General features: G+C 41.7%; 1 protein-coding gene across 19 annotated transcripts in view; it reads left to right on the top strand.

Moving 5' to 3' along the window:
* The window catches only part of FANCC (FA complementation group C), a 347,288-nt gene that overhangs the window by 310,177 nt on the left and 18,734 nt on the right, over positions 1-18,377 (top strand). For all 19 annotated transcript variants that reach the window (XM_061426131.1, XM_061426130.1, XM_061426127.1 and 16 more), the window contains 4 exons: positions 5,039-5,094; positions 6,437-6,536; positions 13,119-13,194; positions 15,386-15,461. In XM_061426131.1, coding sequence (XP_061282115.1) covers positions 5,039-5,094; positions 6,437-6,536; positions 13,119-13,194; positions 15,386-15,461 — 308 coding nt within the window. The remainder of the gene's footprint in view (positions 1-5,038; positions 5,095-6,436; positions 6,537-13,118; positions 13,195-15,385; positions 15,462-18,377) is intronic.

Here is an 18,377-nt window from a genome sequence, read left to right as displayed (position 1 = left end):
TTTCCTGCATCGACCTCAGGGGGGCACCAGATCACCCAGCACTGTGAAGAAAAGAGACCTAGATGGCAAGTTCTGTTTTCACTGTTGGGAGGCAGGCCTTGGCAGCCAGTCAGAGATGAAGAGAGATAAACAAAAAAAAAACCCAAAACAGGGCAGTAGTTGACCTAGAAGGTCACTGCCACTCAGAGGCTGAGCCAAGAAGCAGCAGGGGGCTGAGGAGCCGTCTTCCCACCCAGGCTACACAAGCCAAGGGGAGAGAGGCTGCTGGGCCAGGCGGAGGAACTTGAGGTTTGGGGGACTTTGCTCGGCTTCCAGAGCTGGCATCCCTGTATCTTAACGTTCTCAGACAGCGCGGGTAAATTTAAAACACAAAAGTACATTTGGTACTTGTTAAGTTTTTTCTTTTTTTTCCCTTAAGCCCAGAAATGACAGATTTATCACTAATTAAACAATAATTTCATTATAGAGTACTGAAAAAAAATCCTGGTAGTATAAACAACATCTGGTAAAGATTAAAAAGAAAGAATAATTTTTCCAAGCTCAAATTTGATGAAAGTAACACAAATGTTTTGAAACAAAATAGATCTTAAAATGCAAAAGGGATATTTACAGTCTTAAGTTTGGTATTTTGAAAGTAGAAAAGAAGAAAATGGCATAATAAAAAATACATGTTTATAAAGGTGCCTTATTTTATATGACAGATATGAAGATTATTTTATATAGGTAGTTTTTTTTAGACCAAATTGTTTTTGAAGTCAAAAGAGTCTATTGAAATGAAACTTAAAAAAAAAATTTTTTTTTAAGAGGAGTGTTATTTTTTGATGAATAGTCACCTTTTAATTTACATACATAGATTAACACAAGAGGTCCTGCTTGTCAAGGGTTTGGATGAGTCAGATACACAGTGGGATATGTTGCTGGCCATAAAAATAGACCATGAAAGAGAATCTACCCCAGGCTTACTGAACTTCAGTTTATCTCTCACCTGAAACTTCTCTATTTTTTAGGAAAAATATGTGTAAAAGATGATAAATGAAGAAGGCTTGAGAATTTTGTTTCCATGTCTTCGCTGCCTTTTTGTTTTTTACAAGAGGAATTCACTTTTCTCAGTGAATTACCTCAAATCAATAGTTTAATTTCCCTTTCTGGCTTGTATTCTCTCTCCCCTCTCCCCATACTCTTTCTATCTCACACAGATTCAGAAAATGATAGGAAAAAAGGAAAGATTTCTTCCTGAGAATTCTCAGGTGGCTAGTAATAATCGTTGATGAACTGGGATGAAGATAACAGGTTAGGCACCAAGGAGGGCTTCTCGGGTAGCTCAGCAGCAGAGAATTCACCTGCAGTGCAGGAGCCCCAGGTGACACGGGTTCAATCCCTGCGTCAGGAAGATCCCTGGAGGGGGCATGGCAACTCACTCCAGTATTCTTGTCTGCAGAAGCCCACGGACAGAGAGGAGCCTGGGGCTGCGGTCCAGAGGGTCACAAAAGTGTTGGGTCACAACTGAAGTGACTTAGCACGCATGCATAGACACGAAGGACAGAGAGTGAGCATGGGTGTTATTTGTGCAGTTCATGGCACAGAGTGGCAAGCCGGCCTCTTCCTCACCTCTGCCTACAAAGCAGCCTCGAAAACGCAGCTGCTGCACACTTCTCTGTGTTGCTTAGCCTTCCCTTGTTTTTTTTTCTTCTTCTGAGTGATGAGAATGGGCTGTCTGTCTGAGCAGAGAAGAAACAAGCAGTAGAGTCCTGGGTAGCTGTAGAAGAGGGAAGAGAATGTGCCCCTCACGGCAAGCTGGCCCATAAGAAAAGGAAACCAGAGTCCAGGGCTTTCCCTCTTCTTCTGTTCCTCTTCTGACATCAGTGAGACAACTGGGGGCAGGGTGAGAGAAGGGAAGAAGGGCACAACCGCTGTTACTGATGGCCTCCTGGTAATGAAGTTTCCCTAGACTTGAAATAATCTGTACATGGAAATCATTAGACCAGATGGAGAAGAGAAGAGCTTGAGAAGGAACAGATTTTGGCAGGATGGGAAAAACAGACAAACAGATGGAATCCAAGAAAGGTTTTCTTTTCTGTCCTCATTCTAATAGGAAAGATAATTGCTTGGTTTGTGGGGTTTCAGAGCTAGGACCCAGAAGTTTGAGTTGCAGAGTGACCTGTTGTGTTACTTTGGAGACCTATTTTACAAATAAAACAGGACACAGAGGGGTTAAATGTTTGCCTCTTCCCTCACATGGATGTATAAAGATTTGGGGTGGGGGGAGTGGTAATTTATGGCTTCCAAAGAAGCATAAATTAAGACTTTAATTCTATTTGGAGGATTTCCTTGATAAGAAAAGCGGCTTAAGTTTGCTTTTGTGATTTGGTGTCCTTGGGACACATGCCTGGCCTGTGAGCACTCCGGGCTTCATGAGGGGACTCACTGACCCTGAAATTATGTGCTCGGAAAGTGTGAAGAGTCTCATTTTAAAAACCATCAGTAAAGGCTGCAGATGAGAAAGAGCTGTTCATAATTCTGGAGTGGCAAGGGAGACTGGTTTTTAAATCAAAATCTCTGCCATTGCTGTTTCAGTAGGGTTCCCTGGCATCTTATCTGTTTTGAAAGCTAAAACAGCTTTGTAGAAGCAGGTTAAGGGCAACCACAGTCTGAGCTGTTTGGACAGAAGGAAATCTAAGAGGAGAGTTGATCTGCATGGAGAGAACAGGCAGATTCCACACAGTCTATATATTTAAAACATTTGATTGAGCTGTTTCACTAGAAAACACTGCATGAAGGAAGAGCATGTCCAAGCTGTGGTCCTCTTTTCAACAGAGTCAGAACTTTCTTGCTTTCCTGCTTGCTTTTCAATGCAGCCCTGTTCTATGCATTGATCAGCCTTTTCTCTGCCATTTAGATATCTCTGTCATCAGGATAGATTGATTTTCTACTCGCATCAGGTTTATAGAGTGGTTCTGGAGTAGTTAGAAGAAAGGGAATGGTTCTATTTTACCATTTTCAATTTTAGTCTTATTTTCTGTCCGTGCGTTTTTAGCCTCTATGTGTCACATGACGGTGTTTGGTTCTCAAACACTCTTATTCAAGAGCCATATTGTCTATATATAAAACTTGGAAAAACTCTTCTGGCAAATTTGATGAGTCACATTTCTTCAAGATAGGCAGTTTGCTTTTCTCTTCTTGTTTGATATTTTCCATTATGAATACATAGAAACTTCTGTGATATTTTCTGGGCATATATCCAGGGACCTTTTAATAACTGTTAGTATTTACAGTGAGGCTGAGAAGCAGGGAGATAACTGACTTGTCTGAGATCAAAGTCAAAAAATACTCTACCTCTCTTCTGTTGAACCATCAATCGGCCAAATTACTTTCTTGAGTATGTAATGAATTTAATCTATGAAAAATTTTAGTTGGTTTCTTTTAGATAAAAATGGAAATCAACGAAAGATTAGGGAGTATTGACTACCTAGAAAGCAGAGATTTGCATCCTACAAATCATTAATCTCTTCAAATAAAAGGAGTTATCCCATCATTTTAACAAGTGGTAATGCTCTTTCCTGGAGCCTCTGTGACAGCTGTAATGGCGGTGTGTGAACACTAGGTGGCACACGTTCAATGTTATTGTACATTTAGAAATGCCAGCACAGAACAGAGTGGAAGCTACTGGAGAGAGGCACCATTCTTTAGTCTGGCCTAGAAAAGATAAAAGATATGTATCCTTTTTTCTACTTTTCTTGTTGAGGGGGTATGAAAAACTGTTCCCCAAAGTTCAATGTGACTCAAAGAAATTCCATATAAAGCCTAATTTACTAACCTGTGGATGCTACTGTATTATATCTGTTTTAGAACACACATGGCATCTTCCTCTGGCTTAATCTCATGGTATGAGCTCCAACCAGAATGATATGGGATCATGGAAATTTGCCCATGGTCCAGTGGTTAGGACTCTGCACTTCCACCAGCAACGGCCCAGGTTTGATCCCCGGGGTGGTGAACTAAGATTCCACAAGCCATGCGGCCAATAAAAAAGAAAAAAGCAAACAAAAAGATATGGAATCTGGGCTAGGCCCTCTGAAGCCCCACCCAGGCCACAGTAAGTTGGCTTCTGCAGATTTAAATCATCAAAACTCTCATAAAAATATTTGTGGATTAAATTAGATGGCTTTCCTAATTTAGTATGGAAAAATAAAGATGATAGTATCTTTATTTTTTTCTTCATCCTAAATAATTTAAGCTGCTAAATTCATAGTGCTCTAAGATGTAATATTATTTAGTCTGACATGGTGGTGGTCACTGCTTTCCTTAATAATAATTTGAAATCACTATGTACTCATTTCCTAATCAGCAGGAATGAAAAGATAACAGGTCTAGCTTTGACTTTGAGGCACTTTTAAGTCATATGAGGAGATCAGACACATAGGGGACGTTACCGAAAGCTAGCAACACAGGGCTTCCCTGGTGACTCAGATGGTAAACAATCCACCTGCAATTCAAGAGACCTGGGTTTGATCCCTGGGTTGGGAAGATCTCCTGGAGGAGGGCATGGCAACCCACTCCAGTATTCTTGCCTGGAGAATGCCCATGGACAGAGGAGCCTGGTGGGCTACAGTCCAGGGGGTCTCAAAGAGTCAGACAGGACTGAGCGAATAAGCAGAGCACAGCACAGCAACACAGGTAGGCTATGCGTCTTCATTATAGCCTGCTGGTAGGTGGTATTTTCTGATTTCCCATGATACTTATTGACTCTTTTTTGTGTATCATGTGGGCTTATTGTTGAAAATCTGGGATTTACAGAGTATAAGTTGAATAAAGAAGAAGAAGAAAGGTCCATAATCCCCTTACCCCAAGAGAACTTCTGTTTGTATTTGTATGGAGGGCTTTTGCCACGGACTAGTTGTTCTGTTTTTTCTAACTCAAAGGAATATATCCACTTTCTAGACACCAGCAGTTGTGGACAACTCATTTCCCTGATAAGAGCGAGTCATTATTGATGAAATGCTTCTGATATTTTACTTTCTCGTGGTCTTTTCCTTTATAGCCTGAAGCTGCTGCCTGCCACCCCGCCATTTTCAGAGTTGTTGATGAAATATTCAGGTAAATATTGTGCTGTTTCTGCTTGTGATTGGTCTAAATATGTTCAGCTTCCAAATATGAATAAAAAATTCTGTGGTAGTCTCTGGCTGTACCATGGGGAAATTAGATTCTAATTCCATCCCATCCTGCTGAGCTTTTTGGTAAAATGCAAATGTCAATGTGTATTTAAAAGCCAATGCCTGAGAACTAAGATAACTATCTTTTTTTTTTAACCTTTTAAAAATCGAATAATAATGGTTGAAAATCAGAATTGAATTAGATTTGGCATCACGCATTATTCATGTAGAGTTTTTCTCAATTAAAAATAAAGGGTAGTAGTGTTCTCCCTTCACCACATGAGGGCTGACCAATCTTTTTAAAGCTAAGGAATACTAAAAATAATAAATAAATAATGCCATTCTTAACAGAGCACTTCTGAAAGGCAGAATCAACTATGCATGTTATCTAACAGCACACTAATTTTTATTCTGCAAATACAAGAACTTCTTGGTAAATGCAGTGGATTTACAACGATGAAAGATGAGCCCACTGGACACCAGGTTGGGTTATGACTGACAGTTAGTGAGGGGCCAGACCCCACGCGGGGAGCTTACCCCCAGTGGACAGGTGGGTGGCCAGCCTCTTTCCTGGGTGCTCGTGCAGCCAGAGCCAGGGTATCTACCCTCTTTATCCAGTTCCCCTCAAACTCAGCAAATAGAGGCCCCACAGCAGACAGCAGACATTGGAAAAAGCAATTACTTGCTTTACAATAGCAAGTAATCCAGCACTCAAGTTGGTCTTGAAACATATGAGCTTTAAGCTAAATTAGTGTAGAAATAAGTCAGAATGCTGTTTTTAGTTTAAAGCTAGCAAAGTTTCAGTTCTATTTTTTTTTTTTTGGTGTTGTTTAAACAAACGTAAAGAAAAGTTAGTTGTATGAAAATGCATAGAAACCAAACCAGGAACATGCAGATTCTTCCACCCCTTTGCTGGATATCCCTGGGGCACCCCTTTCTCCACTTGCAAAAGCGAAAGTTCTGTGGATGTTCCATTTGTGGGTATACAGTGTGCAAATATTTGTAAAGAGCATCCCAGGCCCACGTGGAAGAGATATGAAGTGCTTAATAATTTAAAAACCAAGAAAGGGAGCTCTGCACATTGCAATTTTAAAGGAAGTCCTCAGAAAAGGGAGTGACAGATTTCTCCTGCTTTCACGCAAGAACTGAAATCTGATGAGCTGACATTGCTGCTGAAGCTTATGGCACAAAAAGAATGTTTCCGTGTTTCCCTTTTACATATTTTGGTTCACATATTTTCCAGATTAATCACTGAATGTGTTGTGATCTGGCCTTGCATTGTTCAGGTCCGCACTCCTGGAAACCGATGGAGCCCCAGAAGTACTAGCCGGCCTTCAGGTGTTTACACGATGCTTTGTAGAAGCTCTGGAAAAAGAAAACAAGCAGGTTCGTTATATTGCAGATATTATTCATTCCCCCAAGGAAAAAGAGGCTGTTAAGAGTATTTGATTAATCATCAGAAAAGAGTACTTTATTTTCAGTGATTTTGGTAGACTGTTTTGTTCATGGAGAAAGTTTCCAAACAAATACACCAGCAAAGGAAAAGCCATTTTGAGCGTGTACTCAGTCGTGTCCAACTCTCTGGAACCCCGTGGGCTGTAGCCCACCAGGTTCCTGTGTCCATGGGATTTCCCAGGCAAGAATATTGGAATGGGTTGCCATTTCCTCCTCCAGGGAAAATCATTCTAATTGAAAGTAAATCAAGATGGTTCCTATCTGTCCCGTGTCCTGGTACCCAGAAGCATTTATCTATTGCTATGCAGAGAACTCTACCATATGATCAGGTGCCACCCCGGAGGGTGAACTTTCTGGGCCCTGTGTTGTACACTGTTTGTTGAGTAAGACTCTGCCCCTCCCAGGCCAGAGAGGTATTCTAGAGTCTCTATGGCATGTGCTAAGAAGGAAATGGCACTTATTATAAAGCAATACTGGACATTCTTAATTATTAGTTTCCATTCATATCAGAGGCCTAAATGTGAATTGGATTCCAGGAGAGAGAGGAGGTAGTGAGTGTGACACTATTCTGTTATAATTTGAATAATTATAGAGGAGGAGCTGGGAATGGCCATGACCAAAACGTGTGAGTTGGACTCAGTCAGTAAGCAAGAAGCCAGGCCTAGGGACCTGCACTGGGAGGGCGGTCAGCAGAGGCAGCTGACCAATAGAGTGACCTGTGAAACTGGAGCCTTTTCTACCAGAGTTTTCACCTTTGGGAATTTTAATTGGCCTGCACTTCTAATGGCCACAGACCTGATGTCTGTGTGGTCCTTTGCCCATTGAAGTGCCTGAACCCACTGCAGTTTCTTGTGAGGTCATGGTCCCTTGGGATGCTTTCTGCAGTTTGCCTTAGGGGAGCAGTGCTGTGATGCCTGCTGTACTAAAATCCCATAGACCCCTATGCCAAGAAACCTCTCAGGTTTTAGCAGATGTTTCTGTTTTTAAGGCAGTGATAAATATTTATGATGTTTTTTTCCCGTCTTCTCCTTCCCTAGGGAAGTTAGCTAGACTGTAGCAAACAGCATTATCAATGGTGCCCAGCCTGGAATTCTGGAGGAGAGCTCTGCTGAAAGGCACTGGTTGGCCCTCATGCTTATTTTGAGGCAAACTATAAATATCTTTTATCCTCCCTGAACATTCTTTGTTTTTCCAGTTAGGAACCAACCTCTAAAAAACCTGCACCTTGAACTCCTGAAACAGACCGAGGTTGGGGTGGAGGGCACTGGTAAAAGACGCGTTGCTCTGTATCGTTAGCTTGAGTCTGTCTTTCTTATTAACTTTGTCCTTGAGTTGCAGGGTTGGCCCTAACACTTTAGATTCAGACTTACAGTCACTTTTAATTTAGGATAGTACCCTGCCCACGTGTCTGCCTGCCAGTTGTGGAGATGCAAGAGATGCAGGTTAGATCCCTTGGAGTAGGAAATGGCACCCCATTCCCATATTCTTGCCCGGAAAATTCCATGGGTAGAGGAGCCTGGTGGTCTGTAGTACATGGGGCCACAAAGAGTTGGACACGACTGAGTGATTGAACATACACCCTACCCAGGCTACACGTATCTGGTGGTGTAAGGGACACAGAATGGGTCCTGGTGGAAGGTGAAGCAGGGATCCAAAAAAAAAAAAGCCAGAAATTCACTGTCCTTCCCTTGGGCTCAGGATGCAAGAGCAACAACCTCTTCACTTTGTAGATGCCTTCGTCCCCATATGTCATGTCACGTCTCTTCCTGGGGCTGTTCCTGACTGCCTGCCTTTTTAGGCAGTGCCGTCCTCATCATCAATCCCCGGCCTTCCTGAGTGCCCCTGCATAGATTAATCATAACCCCTGATGCTTGACACCCTCTGTCCTATGATCCATGTGTAACCCTCTTTCTGTGTTTTATTCATTCATCCACATATTCATTATTAATAAATGAATATCTACCAACCTGACATCGATTCATGGGGTCGCAAAGAGTCGGACACGACTGAGCGACTGAACTGAACTGAACTGACATCTAACAAGACCTGGTCCCCTAGTAGAAACTTCAGGTTATTCCCATGCTCCTCTATTCTATCATCCTGACTTTCTCCCTTCAGGTAACTGCTGTCCTTTATTTTTTTCTGAAAACAGTTTGATCATGTATATGTTGTTGTTTAGTAGCCAAGTCATGTCCAACTCTTTGTGACCTCCTGGACTGTAACCCGTCAGGCTTCTCTGTGCATGGGATTTTCCAGGAAAGAATACTGGAATGGGTTGCCATTTCTTTCTGGAGAAGGTCTGTCCTCCCAACCAACCCAAGGATTGAAACCACACCTCCTGAGTTAGTTGCTGCTGCTGCTAAGTCGCTTCAGTCGTGTCCGACTCTGTGTGACCCCATGGACTGCAGCCCACCAGGCTCCCCCATCCCTGAGATTCTCCAGGCAAGAACACTGGAGTGGGTTGCCATTTCCTTCTCCAATGCATGAAAGTGGAAAGTGAAAGTGAAGTTGCTCAGTCGTGTCTGACTCTTAGCGACCCCATGGACTGCAGCCCACCAGGCTCCTCCATCCATGGGATTTTCCAGGCAAAAGTACTGGAGTGGGGCGCCATTGCCTTCTCCGCCTGAGTTGGTAGGCAGATTCTTTACCACTGAGCCACCAGGGAAGCCTGATCATGTGTATATGGTTGTTAGACGTGTTTTCTTTATTGACTGCTTTTGCGCTTTATAACGGAAACGGCAGGTGAAAGTGGCCCTGCGTGTGCAGCCTTCTGAGCTTTGGTCTTTCCAGCAGTGTGTCCCCAGGCTGGCCCTGGGGCGGTGGGCGGTGCTGGGGTTGCCTGTAGTGCTCTGTGGGGAGAGTGTATACAGCGTAGCTGTCTTCCTGGTGGTGAGCCTTTGGATTATTTCCAGATTTTGTTTTCTTTCCTAAATAGAGTCTCTCTGAACATTCAAGATATGCTTAAGAGCGCTAGTGCTGCCTCTTAGGTGTGCAGAGGCAGCTGTGGCGGGTACTGCCAAATTGTCGCCCTGCGTGGTTGTGCCAGTTTACACTCCCCCCAGCGGTTATGGGAAATCCCATCAATCCGCATTCTTTCCCATTGTCAAAAAATGTTTATCTTCAGTGCTTCTCATTCTCTTTTTTATCCTTTCCTCTCATCCTTGTTTTATTTGGAGAGCATAGTTGCAGCCCCATCAATGTGCCCAGTCAGACTAGTAGCCAAAAACTTAAGGCTGTCATGACAGGCCTTTTTCCTGAACTTGCCTAATGGCTCCAGGACAAGCAGCAAATCAGTTCAGGTTCTGGTTCTAGTAGTGACAGAGTTTAATGATGTATTGGACTAAATTGCCTGCAGATAAAAATTATAAACTCTGGAGAAAATATTTTTTAAAAACTATTTGAAGGTACTGGAAAGCAACCCAAAAAGCAGATTAAAAACTGGAGGGGTTTCAACTCTTGAAAATGTAAACCACATTGGGTAATCTTCTAACTTTTCCCAGAGGGCTCTCCTGTGAGGGGTGGGAAGGAGATTAAATGAGGCTGGGGGTGGCCCGAACCCAAGGCATAATCTGATTGGCTTGAGGTGTCAAAAGACAGAGCTGTGGGCTGCCAGAACAAAACACAGATGAGGCAAAAGAAACTAATCTCAGAAGATAAACCTAGGGACTCCCCTGGTAGTCCAGTGGTGAGGAACTCGCTCGCCAATGCTGGGGACATGGCTTCAACCCTTGGTTTAGAAAGACCTCACATGCTACAGAGCAGCGAAGGCCATAGCCACGACTTCTGAGCCTGCACGCCCTAGAGCCCGTGCTCCACGGCAAGGGAGACCACCGCAATGAGAGGCCTGGGCACCCCAGTGAAGAGTAGCCCCCTCACTGCAACTAGAGAAAGCCCATACACGTCAACAAAGACACAGGGCAACTGATACCTAAGTAAATAAATAAAAATGTTTAAAGATCAATTCAAATATACCTACAAGTACATTAATTACAAAAACTAAGTGAAAACCAACTAAATATACTAGGTAAAAAGGAAATATGTCAGACTGAATGAAAAACTAAGACCCACTATATGTTGTTTTCAAGAAATCCATTCTAATTATAAAGACACAGATTAAAAGGAAGGAAAGAGATATGTAAATAATAAGCACAAGAAAGCTGGTCTGGCTCTACAAGCAGCAGACAGATTAGGTTTTAAGATAAGGAGTGTGGACAAAAGAGAGGGACAGTTTATATAGTTCATCATGAGAAACACCAATTACAAATGGATATATGCCTAATAACAGAGGTCTGAGATACACAAAGTAAAAACAGAGAAGTAAAAAGAGAAACAGGCAACTCCACAGTAATACATAAAATACTTGGGAGAAAATTTAACAAAAGGTGTGTAAGATCTCTATGTGGAAAGCCACAAAATAAGAAAACTTAAACATATGAAGAGAAACCATAATCATGAATTGTTGAGATGCCTGGTTCAATGTGATCCTAGTTAAAATCCCAACATAGTTCTTAAAACAGAAATTGATAGGCTGATTCTAATGCAAAGAACCTAAAGTAGCCAGGATAATTTTGAAAACAAAAAAACCCTCCCCCCAAAATCAGAGGACTCACACTGATTGATTTCAAGACTTTAAGCTACAGTAATCAAATTCAAGACAGTGAGGTACTGGCAAAAGGATAGACCAGTGGAACAGAATCGTGTCTAGATATTTTCATGTAATCAACTGGTTTTTGACAGAGATGCCAAGGAAGTTAAATGTGGAAGGTTTTCAACAAGTGTCAGTGAAACAGCTGGACACCCAGATGAGAAAACATGGACCTCTACCTCTCAGACATGAAAATTCATGAGACGGGTCATAGACTTCAAAATAAATGCTGAAGCCATAAAGCTCCTAGAAGAAAATGAGAGTATCTTTTTTGACATGAGGATAATCTAATATTTCTTAGAAGGAATGTAGAAAAGCACTAAGAAGTATGAGAAAAATGGATAAATTAGACTTCATCAGAATTTAAAATGTCTGATCTTTGTAGACATCCTTAAGAAACTGAAAAAGCGATCCACCCAGCAGGTAAAAAATATTCTCAATACATATATCTAATAGGGGATTTGTGTCCAGAATATATAAAGATCTTTTACAACTCAAGAACATAAGAAACAACTCAGTTTTAAAAATGGACAAAAAAAAAAAAATGGACAAAAGACTTGAATACACACTTCAAAAAATATGTATAAAATGAAAAGTGAAGTTGCTCAGTCATGTCCAACTGTCGTGACCCCATGGACTGTAGCCTGCCAGGTTCCTCTGTCCAAAGGATTCTCCAGGCAAGAATACTGGAGTGGGTTGCCATTTCCTTCTCCAGGGGATTTTCCCGACCCAGGAATTGAATCCAGGTCTCCTGCATTGCAGGCAGGTTCTTTACCAACTATAAGGGAAGCCCAACAAGTATGTGAAGCAACTGGAATTCTCGTAAATTGTTGACCAGTTTGAAAAATTACATAGCAATTTCTTACAAAGTTAAGCAAGCATCTACTCTATGACCTAGTAATTCCATTCCTATGGTATTTACCCAAGAGAAATAACAGCACATGTCTACAAAAAAGAAATATGAATGTTAGTTGCATCTTTATTCATAATAAAACCCAAACTGGAAACAATCCAAATATCCATCTATGGCAGAATAAATAAACAGATTATGGTATATTCATACATAGTTCTACTTTAGAACAATTTCCTTAAAAAATGAAGTATTTAATCCACAGTAACAAGGATGAGTCTCAAAAGAACATGTTGAGCCAAGGAAGCCAAACAGAAAGAAACACACACTCTTCTGATTCCATTTGTGTAAAATTCAAGAATATACAAAATTACTCTCTCTCATCAAAATAAAAAAATATCAGATGCCGGGGTGGGGTGGAAGGATTGACTGTAACAGCTACAAGGGAACTTTCTGAGGTGATCGAAATGTTCTGTGTCTCGATTGGAATGATGGTCACGCTGAATTTACACATTTACCAAAAGTCATCAAATTGTACACTTAAAGCCCTTACAATTCACTGTAGGCAGATTTTACCTCAACTTTTTACAAAAGTGCTTCGGAGCTGCTGTGCCTTCCGAGGGCACGGAGGGTACAGCGCTTTGGCCCTCAGAGGATGTGTGACACCTCTGCTACTTTGTGATAAAACCCATCTCCCAGCTGCCTTGGAAACTCTCACATAAATAGATTTATGTATATAACTGGGTTCATGTGAGGTAAAGAACTGACATAAAGACATCAAGAGCATAACTTTATTTTTCTTAAGTCCTGGAAGGCATCTTTAAAAAGGTTTAATTTTTTAGAACATATTTATAAGATTATCAGAAGCATCTTTTATTTTTGATCAGTGTGCAAGAGATTATGACCACATAAAGTACTGGAATTTCTTTTGGGGGCAGAGGATGCAATATTTTATATTTCCTTAAACCTTTTCCAATGCTAATATTCAAACGGCTTTAAATTTTTTGTTCTATTATAGTTGAAGTTTGCACTCAAGACCTTCTTTCCTTATGCTTCTCCAGCTCTTGTCATGGTGCTCCTCCAACACCCGAAAGGTATGTGAAGGTTGATTCTGCCCATATTAAAATAATTTCTGGGAAAGTACAGGGACAAAATCATAACCCTTTCCTCCCAGTTCCTTATCTGTAAAACCAGGGAGATGGATAATGTTCCTTTAAACTCTCAGCATCACACATTCTGTGGATTTTGATATGAGAATTTGCTTGGCTTCCCAGTTACGATCATTTACTAAAAGAGAGGAAAACAATGGCCTCCAGTTGGGTTTTGACAGTCTGTTCTGGTTAACACAAGGCCTCTGCTAGTGCCAGGAAGGTCCACCTGGATGCCAGGAACAGGCTAAGACTTGGCTGATTTGGAATAAAACAGTACATTTATCTTTATTTCATTCTTTCTTCTCTGTGCCCCCTGCTGCAAATGAAAAGATAAAATGATGAAGGAAGCTAAGGAAATTTAGGGGAAATTTCTCCTAACCTAGCCAAGGGAAGTCTTTTGAAAGAATTCAGTAAGTATGTTAGACCACAGCCTTCTGTGATTTCATCTGCCAGCCTTCCAGAGGCCATATTCATCTGGGGAAGTGATGAATCTGTCCTCATTCAACTGATGTTGATCTATTAACATGCCTGTGAGCTCCTGTTTATGAAACGTTTCAGAAATAGAGAATACAGACATCCTTCCCCACTAATGCCTGAAATCTAAGAAGAGGTGACACTGAAACAAGACAGACTCTATGCTGTAGAAAAAGGCATCTCATCTGACCATGGGAAGATAGGAAGGACCCATAATATGTCCTTTCTGTGCCATTTTCCCCTACCTTTTTTTTCCTGAGACTTGAATAAGTAGATTCACTTGAGGAAAGTGTGATTTGAGGTTTCAGAGCATTTTACAAAAACAAAAATACTCTTCCCTTTTCTAAAAGATTAAGTTCTCACCCAAAGTGACCCACTGTCCCCTCAGATGCCAGAGGTGGAGGTGGAGACAGGCCTGGTGGGATCTCTGGTCAGCAGTTTTGTGAAACTTACACTGTGGGAACACAATGGGAAAACTTTAATAAGACAGGAGCATCAGTGATTCCCTTTCCAGGGGCAAGTCTCACAGCCTAGGTCAGATCAGCAAAGTCCAAGGTCAGCCTATGTAGTAAGCAGCTAAATGAGCGCCACAAAAAATATCAGGGTGGTTACTTTTTAAGTTTGGACATCTACAAACTAAAGACTATTTGTGCTGGTTCCTGCATAATTTTCTGCATATTACTTTTGGAAAAAATAATGTTATATCCACAGATTGAAGGGTTTCTTAAGAGTAGAGTCTTCTATTCATCAAAGATTGATTTTATGCCCACTGTAAAGTCCTATGAGGTATAAAAGATGAGTCACTTATGAACCCTGAATATCCAGGAGCTACAAGTAAAAGAGACATAAAATAACTATCTAAAAAACTAATAAAAGGAGAAAATGAAAATGCTTTGAAAAGCTGCAAATCAAGAGTTACGAGAACTCAGAAGAGGGAGAGAGATAATTTATGATTCTTTAATCTGTAGCATTTGTGGGGTAGCAGTGGTTCCTGTATCACTTACATTATCTTTCTGGTGTATTTAATTACAGAATCTATCACTACATGGAAATGTGATAACCTTTTTCAGCTGTTGTTTAAAACTACAGATCTATACATGCTCAGAAGTGTTTAAGACCATGGGAAAAATGTGAAACCAGAAAAACTTAAGAAAAGACATTTGTCTTTGTCTGTATAATATCCATATGTTTTTTTCTGGCCTTTTAAAATCATTGTAAACCTGAAGTCATATTCTAAATTCATCCCAATCATAGTTGGGAAGCACATTCCTAATTCCTTATTGACTATTTTTTTTTTTAATATATTTTGAAACCACAAATTATTAGTGAGAGATGAGGGGGTGGATGAGTAGAAAAGAAAAAAAGCCGGGCATCTTCAACATAGCCTTCCTAAATCCTACTGTGGGCTGCCTGTGCAGTCTCATGTACCTGAATTAAAGAGCCTTTGAAGTTTAACTCTGTGTAACACTAACAGGCCTTTCTTCCCAGGCCTGAGAGATGGATTCTGGGGGGATCAGCTTGAGGGTGGTGGTATGGATTCCGTGGACCGGGAAAACTAGGCCTTTCCCCTAAACGGGCCCCTTCTGGTCTCCACTGCAGTTGATTCCTACTAGGTTTGACTTTTTTTCAGCTTCTCTCTGATGGCTCTCTCCACCCACAGATATTCCGCAGGGACTATGGCACCAGTCACTGAAACATATCTCTGAAATGCTCAAAGAAATAGTTGAAGACCACGGGTAAGCAAAGACCGATGACTCCTAGATCTCTTTCACACGTGGTTTCTCTGGTATCCTTATCTTCCTGTGAGCAAGGAAAGATAGGGGAAGGCATTGCAAGCATACCTCGGAGATATTGCAGGCTCGGCTCCAGACCATGGCAGTAAAGGGAATCACGTGATCTTTCTGGTTTCCCCGTGCGTATGAAAGTTAGGCTTACACGGTCCTATAGTCTATTTACTGTTCAGTGGCATTATGTCTTAAAAAAACGTATACATACCTTAATTTAAAAGTACTTTATTGCTAAAAAATGGCAGTGACTCATAATCTTTTTGCCTTGATGATGACGCTGCTGAGTGATCAGGATGGTAGATGCCAAAGGTTGAAGTGGTTGCGGAAGTTTCTTAAGACAACGTGAAGTTTGCCACATCAGTTGACTCTTCCTTCACAAATGATTTCTCTGTAATGTGCAGTGCCTTTGGATAGCGTTTTACCCACAGCAGAACTGCTTTCAAAATTAGTCATTCCTTTCAAACCCTGTCCCTGCTTTATCATCTAGTGTATGTGATATTCTAAATTCTGTGTTATCATTTCAGCAGTGTTCACAGCAACTTCACCAGGAATAGATTCCACCTCAAGAAACCACTTTCTCTGCTCATCTGTAAGAAGCAGATCCTCATCTGTTAGAGTTTTATCATGAGATTGTAGCCGTTCTGTCTTCAGTCTCCACTTCTAGTTCTAGTTCTCTTGCTATTTCCACCACACCTGCAGTTACTTCCTCCACTCATGTCGTAAACCCCTCGTAGACATCCATGAGGGCTGGAATCAATTTCTTCCAAATCCCTGTTAATGTTGATATTTTGACCTCTTCCCACGAGTCCCAGTGTTCTTGATGGCATCCACAGTGGTGAATCCTTCCCAGAAGGGTTTCTGTTTACTTTTGCCCAGATCCCGTGGAGGAATCACCCTCTACACCAGCTATTTGTTTTGTTTTTAGTCACTAAGTCATATCTGACTCTTTGACCCCATGGACTGTAGCCCACTAGGCTCCTCTGTCCATGGGACTTCCCAGGCAAGAATATTCATCCAGGGAATCTTCCCGGCCCAAGGATTGAATCTGCATCTTCTGCATTGGCAGGAGGATTCTTTACCCCGAGCCACCAGGGAAGCCCATGGCAGCTACAGCCCTATGAAACGTTTTTCTTAAATAGTAAGAGTTGAAAGTCAAAATGACTCTTTGATTCATGGACTGCAGAATGGATGTTGTGTTAACAGGCATATAAACAACGTTCATTTCATTGTTCTCCATCAGAGCTCTTGGGTGTCCAGGTGCAATGTCAGTGAGCAGTATTATTTTGAAAGGAATATTTTTTTTTCTGAGTAGTAGATCTCAACGTATTCAGTATGTTCAGTCACTCAGTCATGTCCAGCTTTTTGTGACCCATGGACTGTAGCCTGCCAGATTCCTCTGTCCATGGGATTCTCTGGGCAAGAATACTGGAATGGCTTGCCATTTCCTCCTCCAGGGAAAATATTCAGTAAAACATTGTAAATAGACGTGCTGTCATCCAGACTTCATTGTTCCACTGACAGAGCATAGGCCAAGTACATTTAGCATCATTCTTCAAGGCCCTAGGATATCCAGAATGGTAAATAAGCATTGACTTTAACTTGAAGTCACCAACTACATTAGTCCCTAGCAAGAGAGTTAGTCTGTCTGTTGAAGCTTTGAAGCCAGGCATTGATTTTTCCTCTCCAGCTGTAAAAGTCCTAGATAGCATCTTATTCTAATATAAAGCTATTTCATCTGTATTGAAAATTTGTTGTTTAGTGTGCTGCTGCTAAGTCACTTCAGTCATGTCCGACTCTGTGCGACCCCATAGACGGCAGCCCACCAGGCTCCCCTGTCCCTGGGATTCTCCAGGCAAGAACACTGGAGTGGGTTTCCATTTCCTTCTCCAATGCATGAGAGTGAAAAATGAAAGTGAAGTCGCTCAGTCGTGTCCGACTCTTAGCAACCCCAGTGACTGCAGCCCACCAGGCTTCTCCGTCCATGGGAGTTTCCAGGCAAGAGCACTGGCGTGGGGTGCCATTGCCTTAGTGTAGCCAGCATCGTTAATAACTTACTGCAGCTTTTACACCAGCACCTGCTGCTTCACCCTTCGCTTTTGTGTTGTGGAGATGGCCTCTTTCCCTCATGAACCGATCCCTGCTAGCTTCAGACTTTTCTTCTGCAGCTTCCTCACCTCTCTCAGTCCTCACATAATTGAAGAGTCAGGGCCTTACTCTGGATTAGGGTTTGGTTTAAGGGAATGTTGTAGCTGGTTTTGATCTTCTATCTATACCACTACAGCTTTCTTCATATCAGCAATAAGACTGTTTTGCTTTCTTATCCTTCATGTGTTCATGAGAGTAGCACTTTTAATTTCCTTCACGAACTTTTCCTTTGCATCCATAACTAGGCTAACTGTTTGGTGCAAGAGGCCTATAGCTCTCAGCCTATTTCGGTTTAAACATGCTTTCCTCAGTGAACTTCATGATTTCAACCTTTTGAAGTAAGAGATGTGCAGCTGTTCCTTTCACTTGAACACTTAGAGGCCGTTGTAGGACATTGTTGGCAGTTGCTCAGTCGTGTGCGACTTTTTGCAACCCCATGGACTGCAGCATACCAGGCTTCCCTGTCCTTCACCATCTCCTGGAGCTTGCTCAAACTCTAATCTGTTGAGTCAGTGATGGCGCCCAACCATCTCGTTCTCTGTCATCTCCTTCTCTTCTTGCCTTCAATCTTTCCTAGCATCAGGGTCTTTTCCAATTGAAGAAAAGGGCATTGGTTGGACTAACTTGAATATTGTTGTGTCTCAGGGAATAGGGAGGCCCAAAAAGAAGGAGATAAGACAACTGACTGGTAGAGCAGTCAGAACACACAGATTTATCTTT

Source organism: Bos javanicus, chromosome 8 (assembly GCF_032452875.1).
Source record: "Bos javanicus breed banteng chromosome 8, ARS-OSU_banteng_1.0, whole genome shotgun sequence".
NCBI classification, from domain to species: domain Eukaryota; kingdom Metazoa; phylum Chordata; class Mammalia; order Artiodactyla; family Bovidae; genus Bos; species Bos javanicus.
This window is presented reverse-complemented; position numbering and strand designations above follow the sequence as displayed.